Source organism: Lycorma delicatula, chromosome 12 (assembly GCF_047948215.1).
Source record: "Lycorma delicatula isolate Av1 chromosome 12, ASM4794821v1, whole genome shotgun sequence".
Lineage (NCBI taxonomy): Eukaryota > Metazoa > Arthropoda > Insecta > Hemiptera > Fulgoridae > Lycorma > Lycorma delicatula.
Window position 1 is genome coordinate 18,348,291 of NC_134466.1, and position 14,549 is coordinate 18,362,839.

The 14,549-nt window shown below is 29.8% G+C and overlaps 1 protein-coding gene across 2 annotated transcripts in view; it reads left to right on the forward strand.

Moving 5' to 3' along the window:
- Nucleotides 1-12,475, forward strand: part of LOC142332908 (uncharacterized) — a 46,395-nt gene extending 33,920 nt beyond the window's left edge. For both annotated transcript variants that reach the window (XM_075379610.1, XM_075379611.1), the window contains 3 exons: nt 150-502; nt 7,898-8,054; nt 12,225-12,475. In XM_075379610.1, coding sequence (XP_075235725.1) covers nt 150-502; nt 7,898-8,054; nt 12,225-12,392 — 678 coding nt within the window. In that variant the 3' untranslated portion in view covers nt 12,393-12,475. The remainder of the gene's footprint in view (nt 1-149; nt 503-7,897; nt 8,055-12,224) is intronic.
- The last annotated feature ends 2,074 nt before the right edge of the window (nt 12,476-14,549 follow it).

The window sequence follows — 14,549 nt, forward strand, 5'->3', positions numbered from 1 at the left end:
GTTCCATAAAAATAGAGATTTTTTTTGTTGTATTGTATTTGCTTTAAAGAAGTATAAAAAAGAAAGAAAAAAGAGGTGTTAATTGTATTTAGATGTTATAAAAAGTAAACAGGTGTGTTTAATTTTTTTTTTTTAATATTGATTAATAGATATGGAAACGACGAGCTAAGCGCTTAGCAGCAAAAGGTGGTATAAGGCCAGATAAACCCCAGCCACAAGTACCTGGTGCAACTGTAACAACAGTTCCTTCTTTGGCTACAACAATTACTACTACGGCAAGTTCAGCTAGTAAAAAATCAAAATCAACACCTACACGAAAATTTATTAATAAACAACAACAGCAGCAGCAACCGCAACAACAACTACAGCAGCAGCAACAGCAACAGCAACCAACTGTTAGTGTTTCTAATAGTGGTAATGTAGGCCAACAAATGTCACAAAATAATCAGTCACCAACTAGTAGTAATTTGGCAATAGCGTCACCATCGGATCAATCAGCTAAGTAAGTAAATATGCATTTATTTATTAACTAAAACTAATGAATAGATAATTTTTTTTAGCCAGAAAATACTAGTTGTTCATAAAAGATCTTTACATTTTTAAATGTTAATATCAATTTAAATGTAGTTTGCAGATGTTATGGACAGGTTTTATATAAATTAGTATTCAAATGTTTCATAGATGTCATTCTTTGTCATGTGGAAGTGACACCTGAGGCTGTGATGTTTCATAGCCAAAACAAAAGTCACGGTTATTTTTGTATTAGCTATAAATACTCAAAAGAAGAAGCATTTCGTCAAGTGTTTCATAAAAATGAAATCGGATATGGTGGTTTAACATAGGTTTAGAAAATGATATAAACCAGGTTGCTGTTGTCATTCGTGCATGTTAATGAAATGTTTAAGACCACGGGAAGTTTTGAACAAAAGAAAGGTTACGGACGATCAAATGTATCCAATGAAAGTATTGGATGAGTGTAAAAGGTATTTATTTGCAGTCCATACAAGTTTACATATATGAGTTAAATACTCCTCTTTCAATTGTTCGTAATGTGTTAAGGAAACATTTAAACATACATCCTTATAAACTTAAGTCGTATCGTACAAGAACATAGGATTGTTGGAAAGAATTTTGCTATTACCATACTCAATTGTTTAGAAAATTATGACGATTACCTTAACAAAATTTATTTTTCTAATCAGGCTATTTTTCATTGATCAGGAAACTTAAAAATTTCAAAATCGGAGACTCAGAAAACCCTGTATTTCAGTGTTGTACATGTTAAAGACAGTCAGAAAGTTTTCTTTCTTGAAGAAACGATTAAAGTTTTATTTCACATCTTCAAAATGCGTTTAAAGAAATTTAACTAAAAATAAAAAATTAACTGAATAATTTTCTTTTTAAACATAGTTTATAAATTTCTTTTTGAAAGAGTTGTAAATTATTTTCGCTGCATTATTTTGACTGATCAAATTGTTTTTCTAAACAAAAAATGAACTATTGTCCCTTTTTAAATCGGGATAACTTCTCTCAATTCCATTAACTTTATAGTGTAATGTATTAGATCACTTCAGTACATCTTCGATTGATATTCGTTATCTAACTATGAAAATTCCTGTGATTATGTTCATTGTTTTAATACAAAGTGTCTGATGACATATTTAATCCATATCTTGTTAATTTTATATATAAAACTCCATTGATCTTTTTTGCTATAGGACTGCATGGTTGAAACTTTCTTTTATAATTAACTACTTAAATTTTTCTACTTAACCACTTCTGTCTTAATATATAATGTTAATTCACTAGGTTAGCTACCAGTTTAGTTTGTTTTTAATAAGATTTCACAAATATCTTTCTTACATTTTATAATTAATCGACTCATTTATTTTTCAACATTCAGCTATTATAGTTTGAGGTTCCTATTCTATATCGACTACCATTGTTTGAATTAATTTCTCAAACATGGTACCGCTGATATGTTAAATAAATAAATTAACAATTAATAAAATCCACCTTACCATCATGTTGATATGTTCTCTAGATCTTTCGACTTACTTGGAAGCCATCATCAGGCGTGTTAACGTTTTTGAATGCCATGTAATTAATCAAATAAAATGTAATTTAAATAAAATGTAATTTAATAAAATGCAAATAATATAGGTTAGTTATTAGTAATATGTATTAAGTAGTGGGGAGACTCTCCCTCTCATTATGCTAGTCGACTAACGACAGAGGCTCAGACAGATGTGTGTACGTAGTACACACATCTGTCTGAGCCGTATCTGTCTGAACGTAGTATTAAACTTATACTTATGTTATACTTTATACTTAATGTTAAACTTTTATACTTTATACTTACTGTCATCTCAGGCTTAAATAAACTGTGGATCTTATTCCATATTTGCCTATTTTACTAACAAGGCGTTAAAATTAATGTATTAAAGTCAAAGTTTAAAAATCCTAGTTAAAATTTAAAAACAGTCATGGCTGTTCCAGTCCTACTAGTATAATCATTATACTAGTAAGATTAGTAAGTAGTTATAATAGTAAGTTGTACAGTTGTTATACTAGTAGGATCGGGACAGTCATCGTGACTGTTTTTAAATTTTATGTATAACTTTTAAACTTTGACTTTAATATGTTAATTTTTACTCATGATGATGGCTTCCAAGTAAGCCGAAAGATCTAGAGAACATATCAACGTGAATTATATAAATCGTTAATTTATTTACCATTGTTTGCTTTAGTGTTGTAATTGAGGTTATTGATTAATGTACTGCATTCTTAAATATTAATACTAGATAACATTAACTATTTTTGTACTAGAAATCACATTTCTGTTAAAGAACTTTGCTTTAAAAAGAATTTAGATTAAACATCTACTGAATATCTTGATTTGTATTTTAACATGAAATCAGTGCTAATGTTTAAACAATAAACAAATATCGATATGTGTATGATAATTAGTGCAGTAAGCTATATCATTCTCTACCTTCTATAGATATATGCAGAGTTTGTCTGAATAAATAAGTATGAAAGAAGAAGTAAGAATTTAACTAATGAACAAGAATTATATAATTAGAGTGTATAGTGTATTTTTTTTGGCATAAAAATTATTTTTACTAATTTGCTTTCTTGAGTATTTTTTACTCAAAGAAGCTTTATTTAAGAGTCTGGAAGGGTATAAAACTGTTTTTTGTTTTGAATCGTTTGTATTTTTAAGGTGCTGTTATGTAGAGGTTTCTCTGTATGTAAGGTTATTGTCTGTGTTTGTATATATTGATGCTTACCTAAAACTTGCAACTGCTGAGCCAGTCAGCTGCTTGAGTCAAAGAATAAAAGCTGTTCTTTTATCTTGTTTATTTTTCAAATTTAAGGAAGGTTTCAAGCATAAGCTTGTCCAGGTAATTCCATTATTAGGTGAGCAGTTAGGCTTGTACTAAGAGCACGTCATGGTTTTTTGCATTGTAATTTGTCATTTTTGTTGTAAAGATATAATTTTTTTATAAAAAATTAAATTAATTATAATGTAAAACTATTTACAGAGTATTTATTGTATTATTTATTTAATGAGGAAATTTTTTCAGTTATGTGAAATAAGTAATAGGTATATTAAGTGTTGTAACCGAGGTAAATTCTTAAATAAAATGCCATAATTGGTTAAATAGTGTGTTGAAAATCAAAACTGAATTGTAAAATGAGTACAATTAAGTTCTGCAACAAGGTAGTTACCTCAGATGTTTTCTTTAAAATATTTTTAGGTGTGAGAAATTATTAACCGAGGTGGTCCCCCTTGGGATAAAAAAAATAGGTTTATTTTTTTATCTATTAGTTAAGGATTCATTTGACTAAAACATTCAATGGGATAAAAGTTTAGTCGTATAAAAGATGTGAATATTTTTTAAAATTGTAAAATGGGAGCTCTGGCTTTTTATCAGGCAAAAATTTTTTTGTGATAACTTCTTTGCAAAGAATGGATCTAACTGGTAATAATGGTCTAAACAAAAAATTTTCTGTTTTGTGTATTCAGAAAGGTGTTTTACAGTTTTCTTTTTATGCTGATTTCAAATCTTCAAACAATATTTGAATGGAGCATAGAATATATAATAACAGATTTAAAGAAAACCTGATTTTTGAAAGAATTGTACAGCCTTTAGAATGGTATTATCTAACGTCTGCTTTTCTTTAATATTTAGCCTCTGGAATGCCTTTTTTCAGCCCCCACCAGTAACTAGTGAGTACTTTCACTTTTAGGTGAATACCTTTACGTTCCCGCATTATGTGCCAAGACTACTTTTCAACTATATTATCAGCATTATAAAAATTCAGATTGTCTATTTCCTTCAATTGTCAATGCATAAGCAATAGGAATTAATGGTTTCTCTTTTCCATTGTAAAGGAGGACAACTTTCAAACTCATTTTAGAGGGTTCCATAAAGAATTTCCATTTTGTAGGATTGTGATGCTGTCATATTAAATCCAATAAAGAATTTACATTATTGAAGTGCACTCTTTTCTCTCTCATTCTGTTTAGCCTCCGGAACCACCGTAAGGTATTACTTGAGAGGATGAATGAGGATGATAAGTATTAATGTAAATGAAGTTTAGTCTTTTACAGGTTTCAGGTCGACCATTCCTGAGATATGTGTTTAACTGAAACCCAACTGCCAAAAAACACCACTGGTATCCACAATCTAGTATTCAAATCAATATAAAAGTAGCTACCTTTACTAGAATTTGAACCTTAGAACTCTCGACTTCGAAATCAACTGATTTGCAGTGATGAGTTTCACAACTAGATCAATCTGGTGGTTTTTGTCAATCAGTCAAAACATGTTTAAATACCTCTAAACATCCTTGAGAAGTGATCAATTTAATGTGATTTTGTTCAATTGTTAACAGATGTGACAGTGACCAAGCAGAAAGATTTTTCATACTCAAAACATCAGTCAAATGTAGTGAACGTGATCTATCAAGGTGCTTGCATTGTCAGCAAGTTCACGTACCTTCAGTCGGCAATCATTTATAATGGAGCTGTAACAATTTCATTGATCATAACAATTTTCAGGAGTCCTGAGCATTCATCATCTTGAATGAATGTATGACCACTTTTAATATCAGCAGATCAATTTTTTACCATCAAAAAAGAGGGGAAGAACCCTTTTAAAGTGGAATCTACATCTTTTTTTTTATATGTCTGTTAGGGTTAACTGTTTAAAAACAAAGTGCTTTCATAATAGCTCACATTTAAATCTTACCAATTTTTCAGAGAATGTCAAAACTTGTTTGCTTTACTTGATCGCCACAAACAAGCAACTAGGCCAAGAACTTTCCAAACAAATAATTTCTTTAAATTGAAAATGGAGTAAATACCTTAACTTTAAATAACCCATTTAGGTTTACCCATTACTTGGGATTGGATGGGTTGTAAAGGACATACGTGGCTTTTTATTATTGCTACATCCTGTTAACCATAGTATAACAACACAAAATACTACTTAATATGTAACATAAAAGACTTTACCTAATGTAATGGTACAATTTGATAAACAAACAAATGAAAACAACACTATATAATCAAAAATTATTTAATAATAATTAATAAAATTAAATGATATATAAACAAACTCTTTCATTTTCTTTTCTTAATGAATAATTTACAATCCAGGCATGATATAAGCAATATTGTCTAAAATCTTTGTCAATTGCTGTTGTGGACAAACATTCATTTCAGGTACTTGTTGAGTTAAACATAGTAATGGACCCAAAACACAAAGTAATGAATCTACATTTTTGTCGGTTGGGTTTCAATTAACTACACATCTCAGGAATGGTCGACCTGAGACTGTGTAAGACTATATTTACGTTCATACATATCATCCTCTGCAGTAATGCCTGGTTCTGGAGACTAAACCGAAAAAAGAAGGTTATTGGAATGTGCTGTAATATCTTGTAAGGAATGGGTTCTAAAATTCTTGCTGCCTAACATGGAAAAACCATACATTAATGCAATTTTCAAGGTTCCAGCCTTTTTACTCTTGACTGCATTTTAGACAAATGATGAACCAGTTATTAAGTTCTGCTGTAGGAATTTTGTGAGGTTCAGTAGTCTTACTTTGGAAATCTGGATCCTATCATTTTTCATTATTATTTAAATCACCATATCCTTCTTCATCATCAATATTTTGGTCAGCTGCTTAGTAAAGTTACACAAGAATTATAGCAGATACGAAAAGTCCAAAAGTAGTTCGATTTCCCTATTTTACTCCCAGATTAGAATTCATATGATTTTTTTAACCAATTGAGTAATATTTCTTGTTAGTGAAAAAGTTTTTAGGATCATTTATATAACTACAAAGCATTATTATCTAAATTGGTAAGAATATTCAAAATCCAATATGCATGAAGCACAAACAAAAACAACACACGTCTGTATCAGAAAAGTAGGAATAAAAAAAAGACTAAACTGGTGATTGTATTTGCGTGACAGCCAGAATGAAACATATTCTTTGGCCTGGAAATTCTACAGTAAAAATAGTGATTAAAATGACTACACTTATATCAATTATGATGTTATTAATAAAGGTAAAAATTAAATCATATATAGATATGATAGAAGTAACCCACCGGGTTGGTCTAGTGGTGAACGCGTCTTCCCAAATCAGCTGATTTGGAAGCCGAGAGTTCCAGCGTTCAAGTCCTAGTAAAGCCAGTTATTTTTACATGGATTTGAATGCTAGATCGTGGATACCGGTGTTCTTTGGTGGTTGGGTTTCAATTAACCACACATCTCAGGATTGGTCTAACTGAGAATGTACAAGACTACACTTCATTTACACTCATACATATCATCCTCAGTCATCCTCTGAAGTATTATCTAAACGGTAGTTACCGGAGGCTAAACAGGAAAAACAAAGATATGATAGAAGTATTTTTCCTAAAAGGTATGAGTCGGTAAACAGTATCAGTATCACTGTACGATGTAATACCATATTAGTTCTGGTCACTTCTCCAAATTATTCCATGCTGAGCTATTCATGTAATTGGTTTATTTATAAATATATCCTCTTTAAGTATTTATATTTCATTTTTAATATAAATATCTACTTGCAACAAATTTTTACTAGTATTTAGTCTTAATAGAGAAAATAAATTGTTTTAACAGTTTTAATTTTTTATGAGTGACAATTAAAAAAAACAAATTAATACAAATTGCTTTTTTTAAATTTAAAACAGACTCCAGTCCCTTTGTATTGGAAGCTACTTCTTTCTTTTTTTTTAATGGATGTATATCATTCCAAGATTTTAAGAAATAAAAGTTGAAGCAAGATTTTTATGAAAATTTTTTTAAAAATTTTACTGGATGCAAAAGAGTGAAATAAATAAGCAAAAAAAGGAAAAAAATCAACTAGCAATGAGAGACACTTGCCTCCCAGATATTTATATCTCCTTTTTATAATAGATATTTATTTCCTTAGCAGTAGATATTTATATTTCCTTAGTTAAGTATCATAGGGATTTTGTCAGCAGCCATTTCAGTTTTGTGGTCATATTCTGGTATTTTTAGTAACTGATGGTGCATCTGGTTGTTGTTTATATGGGACTGAAATTCTTGTGTTTATTTTACACTAATCTGACAATGTTGTTAACACTTTTGTCATGAGGTTGATTCAAAGTTTCATATTAATAATGTCAATGCTCTTCAACATAACTGGAAGATAGGTTATTAAAGTTTAAAATTTTGGTTTTTTCTATAGCGATTAATATTAATAAAAATTTATAACCGGATATAATTTAATTTAATCAATCGATTTATATTTATTATTTGTGGGATTTTTATGATAATGTTAAATGTATAAATTACAAAATTAATTTTTTTCTTTATTTGTTTTAGAAGCAGTAGTAAGTCAGCCGCAAGTCTTGTCTCAGAACCGGTTGTTGGCCCTGGTTTATATAAAGTTATTGGTACACAGCCGATTGATGTTGCTGCACATCTACGATTATTGGGTGAATCATTGACAATCATCGGAGAACGCCTGAAGGAACATGATGTAAAACTTTGTTGTTTTTTATTATTATTATTTATACAAAGTTTATGCAAATTGTACTATAAGTCTTTACCTCGTTATAAAATAATATAAAAACACTGTAGATAAAGAAATTCAGTTCATAGCGTTTTAAATTTATTTTTAACTTACAGCTTTTCATTGGCATCATTAAACCTACATGTAGGCACTTTTATGTTGGCCACAGAACAACTATTGATTTTCAGTGTTTGTCCGTGTGTGGGCTACTCTCTGAAAAAAGTGGTTGCAGTAGGAGATATAATGCCACAATTTAATGTTGCAGTACTACTAATCTGTCAGTGGAGATGTGTATGTTTATCTTTTGTATACCCTCAGCAGAAAAAAAAAAACTGGTGAAGTTATCTCAGTTGAGAGATCATGTTTTTAAAATATCATGATTTATCCAGTTTCTAAAACCCTTCTTCAGTGTTGCATCCATGGCATCATAAAAGATTAATTTTTTGACTTGATTAAAAATTGATCTACGTAATGCTTGTTGTTCTTTTTTGTCCATTGATTACTGATGGGGCCGTATGCCTTGTCGTGAGGTAGTGTGAGAGAGAAGCATTATGGTTGTCATCTCATGCCAGTAGCTAGTGCATATCTCACAGAAATGCTAACACTACTGTGTCTACTTATTGAATGACATTTTAGTTCTGCCATCTATCATTACAGAGGCACACTTATAATTCCAGTACAGTATTTTTTTAAAAATAATTTTTAAATTTTAACATTTTTCCATTACAGTAATTTGTATTTACCTAAATTATGTTATTCAAATGATAATAATTAGAAACTTTTATATAAAATTTGAAAATTCATAGTTATTAGGTCTGAAAAAGTCGAGAATGGCATCCAAGATCCTCATTGACTGAAACCATAAAAATTTCATATATTTTTTATAAGTAATCATTAATTTTTAATGATTTTTAATATTTTTCTTTTAAAATATGTTTTTTCTTAAATTATGTTAATCAATTGAATAATAATTAGAAATTTTTATATCATATTTTTAAAATTTACATTTATTAGGTCTGATGCAGCAGAGATTGGCATCTGAGATCCAGATTGAGCGAAACTGTAAAAATGTTATATTTTTTTAAAAATAAATGTTAAATTTTAACATTTTTCTTCTAAAATAATTTGTTTTTACTTAAATTTTGTTTATCAATTGATAATAGTTAGGAAATTTTACATCACATTTGAATGAAACTATAAATATGTCTTCCACAGAGATCTCCATTTCTGAAGAATATATCTTTTTTAAAACAATTAATTATAAATGGAATTCAATTTTTGATTGTAGGGATAGATATTTATTATCTTAGTGATTGAAACAAAATAAACTACTCTGCTGGTATTACAATCTTTTGGTAGATATCAAACTGTTATTTTGGTATCATATTTAAATATGAATTGTTTTTCTTTTGTCTTCAGTCATTTCACTGGTTTGATGCAATTCTCCAAGATTCCCTATCTAGTGCCAGTCATTTCATTTTAGTATACCCCTACATCCTACATCCCTAATAATTTGTTTTACACATTTCAAACGCTGCCTGGCTGCACAATTTTTCCTATCTATCTGTTCCTCCAATATCAAAGCGACTATTCTAGGATGCCTTAAGATGTGGCTTGTAAGTCTGTCTCTTCTGTTAGCTATATTTTTCCAAATGCTTCTTTCTTCATCAATTTGCCATAATACCTCTTCATTTGTCACTTTATCCATCCATCTGATTTTTAATATTCTCATATAATTCTTGCATTGATTCTCGAATTTCAAAAGCTTCTAATGTTTTCTTCTCAGGTACTCTGATCGTCCAAGTTTCACTTCCACATAAAGCTATTCTCCAAACATATACTTTCAAAAATATTTTGCTGATGTTTAAATTAATCTTTGATGTAAGCAAATTATATTTTGGACTGAAAGCTTGTTTCGCCTGTGCTATTCGGCATTTTATTTCGCTCCTGCTTCATCCACCTTTAGTAATTCTACTTCCCAGATAAGAAAAATCTTCTAACTTCATAGATTTTTCTCAACCTATTTTTATATTCAGTGATCCATCTGTTTTATTTCTACTATATTTCATTACTTTTGTTTTGTTTTTGTTTATTTTCATGTGATAGTTCTTGCATAGGACTTCATCTGTGCCATTCACTGTTTCTTCTAAATCTTTATTACTCTCAGCTAGAATTACTATAACATCAGCAAATCTTTAAATTTTGTAGAATAGAAGGTTACGTATGAAAGATTCTTCTTTTTTTTATCTGTCGTCCTCAATTCTTTTTAAGTGTCTGTAAAAGTCTAATCTTCTTTTTCTTATTAATTCTTTCATTTATTCAAATTTCTGGTAAATTTCTTCATTTGATCTTAAAGTATTTGATTATTTTTATATTTAGATCTTTCTTAAAATTTTCCTTTGTTTTAACTAGTTTCTTCCAGTCATGATTCTTTGATTATCATCATATTTCAGCAGTATATAAGCATTCTTGATTAATGGTTATGTTGTAATATGTAAATTTAGCATTAAAAGAAAGGGAGAGTTTATTATATAGTATATTTTTTGTTAGTTGATAGGTTTTTCCTAACTATTTTAATTTTGCTATAGTTAGTTTTTGGAGATTTTTGTTTATTTTCAATTTTCGCCATATATTCTGTTTTTAAAATTACTTTTTACTCTTTAGGAATCCTCATCATTTTTCTCCCACTAAAACCAAATACCTTCTCTAAATTCATGAAGAAAATCCATGACTCATTCCTCTTCGTTTTTCTAAATGCATCTTTCCCCCTCTATCCTTAGAAGCCCAATGGCATGTCTGGTTCCTTTCCCTTTCCCGCATCCAAACTCTACCTCTTCTGCATTCTCTTCCATTATTCTTACCAACGTCTAGCTTTTTTACTCTTAACAGTATTAAAACAGCATGACCTATTAACCTTATTGTTCTCTTTCTGAATAATTTCTGGTTTTCTCCTGAGAAAAGTACATCCTCCTATATATCAATGTATAGCATTTCCTTTTATGCAGATCACCTATTTCTTTCACACCTTCCTCATTTAAGCATTTAAAAAAATTCTACAGGATGTTTTTCTATACTGTACTATACCGCAATACTATTCTATACTCTACTTTTCTGAAATATACTATACTGCAGTTGATTTTTTATTCTTTGTTTCTTTTCTTACATTTTATACTTCACATTTTAATATCTATGCCCTTTATCTGCAGCCATATCCTAATTCATTTTTTTCATTTAGTTCCTCAGATTTTTCTCTTGTCATACACAGTTCCTCCTTGAATTCCTTCTATTTTTGTCTTACTTCTTTCTCCTCGTGTGCCATTTTACAATTGTCATCCCTAACTTCTCTCATTTTACCATTTATCCTTTGTAAATGCTCTTTACCTTCCTACACACCATATGTTAATGTCATTTCTAGGTCCTCAGTTCCATTGCATTCTTCCTTTAACCATCTTTCTCTATCTTTTTCTATTACCCTTCTTACCTCATTTAATTTTTGATATATCGCTGTTTCATTTACTCCTGTTTTGTTTTTATACTATTTTCTTTGTTCCAATTTATCTAGTATTTTTGTTTTTGTTTATGGATTCGTGACGCTATTTTCTTCATAGTAGGCTATTTCTTCCTATGCTGTTTTTACTTTGGCATTTTTTTATTATTATCATCTAGGTATTCACACCATTATCACTTTCCTTTTTGCTTTCTTTAAGTTAGTTAGTTTTTCTCTCATCGTTTCCTCATCTGATTTATTCAATAAAACTTAGTTCCCTAATTTAAATTTTATTTAATTGAACTGGTAATTTATAATACTAACAGTTACTAAGCTTTTATAAAACAGTATTTTTTAAAAATTTTTGTTCAAATGGTCAGAATGCTATCATAGCGGCAAACACTTTACTAAATAAACCACATTTAGGTATATTTATGTCAGTTTTTATTGTACATGACATCTTCTTATTTTACCATTTCATAATTTAATAATAATAGTAGTAATTTAATACATTTAATTAATATTCACCATTTTATTAAATAAAACATGTTAAAACAAATTGTTCTTTGCGATAATTGTGTAAAAGAAAGAAAGGTACCATAATAAAAAAAGACTTTTATTTGTTGGCTTATGTGTATATTTTGTTTCAGGGTCAAATAGCTGTTTCTGGAAGTTTATCTGTATTACTAGATTCATTACTTTGTGTTTTGGGTCCATTGCTATGTTTAACTCAGCAAGTACCTGAAATGAATGTTTGTCCACAACAGCAATTGACAAAGATTTTAGACAATATTGCTTATATCATGCCTGGATTGTAAATTATTCATTAAGAAAAGAAAATGAAAGAGTTTGTTTATATATCATTTAATTTTATTAATTATTATTAAATAATTTTTGATTATATAGTGTTGTTTTCATTTGTTTGTTTATCAAATTGTACCATTACATTAGGTAAAGTCTTTTATGTTACATATTAAGTAGTATTTTGTGTTGTTGTACAATCGTTAACAGGATGTAGCAATAATAAAAAGCCACGTATGTCCTTTACAACCCATCCAATCCCAAGTAATGGGTAAACTTATTTTGGTTATTTAAAGTTAAGGTATTTACTCCATTTTCAATTTAAAGAAATTATTTGTTTGGAAAGTTCTTGGCCTAGTTGCTTGTTTGTGGCGATCAAGTAAAGCAAACAAGTTTTGACATTCTCTGAAAAATTGGTAAGATTTAAATGTGAGCTATTATGAAAGCACTTTGTTTTTAAACGGTTAACCCTAACAGACATATAAAAAAAAGATGTAGATTCCACTTTAAAGGGTTCTTCCCCTCTTTTTCGATGGTAAAAATTGATCTGCTGATATTAAAAGTGGTCATACATTCATTCAAGATGATGAATGCTCAGGACTCCTGAAAATTGTTATGATCAATGAAATTGTTACAGCTCCATTATAAATGATTGCCGACTGAAGGTACGTGAACTTGCTGACAATGCAAGCACCTTGATAGATCACATTCACTACATATGACTGATGTTTTGAGTATGATAAATCTTTCTGCTTGATCACTGTCACATCTGTTAACAATTGAAGAAAATCACATTAAATTGATCACTTCTCAAGGATGTTTAGACGTATTTAAACATGATTCGACTGATTGACAAAAACCACCGGATTGATGTAGTTGTGAAACTCATCACTGGCATATCAGTTGATTTCGAAGTCGAGAGTTCTAAGGTTCAAATCCTAGTAAAGGCAGCTACTTTTATATTGATTTGAATACTAGATTGTGGATACCAGTGGTGTTTTTTGGTGGTCGGGTTACAGTTAATCACACACCTCAGAAATGGTTGACCTGAGACTGTACATGACTACACTTCATTTGCATTCATACACGTCATCCTCAATTTTCCTCTGAAGTAATACCTTATTGTGCTTTTGGAGGCTAAACAGAAAAAGGAAAGGACTTTCTTTAGTGTTTTATAATAGTAGATGAAATATAAATTACCACTACACGAAAGTGACAAAATAGCAGTTTTAAACAGTGGAGTAGGTGAAAGTGTATCAGAGAAAGGGAAAATGGTTCCACCTACTGGGAAAGTCATGGGTGTGGCTTTTTGGGATTCTCGTGCCTTGGTGTTCATAGCTTACCTGGAAAGAGGCAGAACTATTTACTGGGGAGTACTGTGCTTTATTAATGAGTCAATTGAAGAGTGTTAGTCGGGCTAAATCTGCATATCTAGTCCAAAAGAAAGTGCTCTTTCAAAACAGTAATGTATAGTTGCTAAAAAACTCCATGACATATGCTCTGAAGTGTTTCCACATGCACTGTATTTGCGAGATTTTCCCAGCGATTACTTCCTCTTTCCAAACCTGAAGAAATGGTTTGCTGATTAAATGATTATGTCCATTTTAAATGATGAGGTCAAAGCTGAGACATCTGTTTATTTTGAAGAGCTCCAGGCAAATTGCATTATACTGAGGGTGTTAAAAGATTGAAGTCAACTAAATATATTAAATTTCAAGCTGTCTACATTGAAATAGACAAAATAAGAATTTCCAAAATATCTTTTGTTTTCTTTGTCAGGCTGAGAACATTCTCAACACCTCTTCTATATCAGATAATCAGTTTGGATTCCGAAGTAAAATTAATACACAAGATGAGTTAACCAAATTAATTTTGGATATTTCCTTGGAACTGGATCGAAATAAAAAAGTCAACATCTATCTTCTTATCTTCTGAATTTTTGTTGAGGAATATAGAGAAAAAATAAGAATCACTGATAAAGCACTTAATGGGTTCTAAACCTGACGAGTAGATGACAGCAGTACATTAAAATAAGCAGTACATTAGCCGCTATTGTGTAGTGCAGTATCGTGAACCTCTAGAAACTATTTTAGGCTCGATTTTATTTATAATTACGTTAATGATTCTCTGTTCATAAATTATGAACGTTGTAAAATATTGTCTTTTGCTGATTA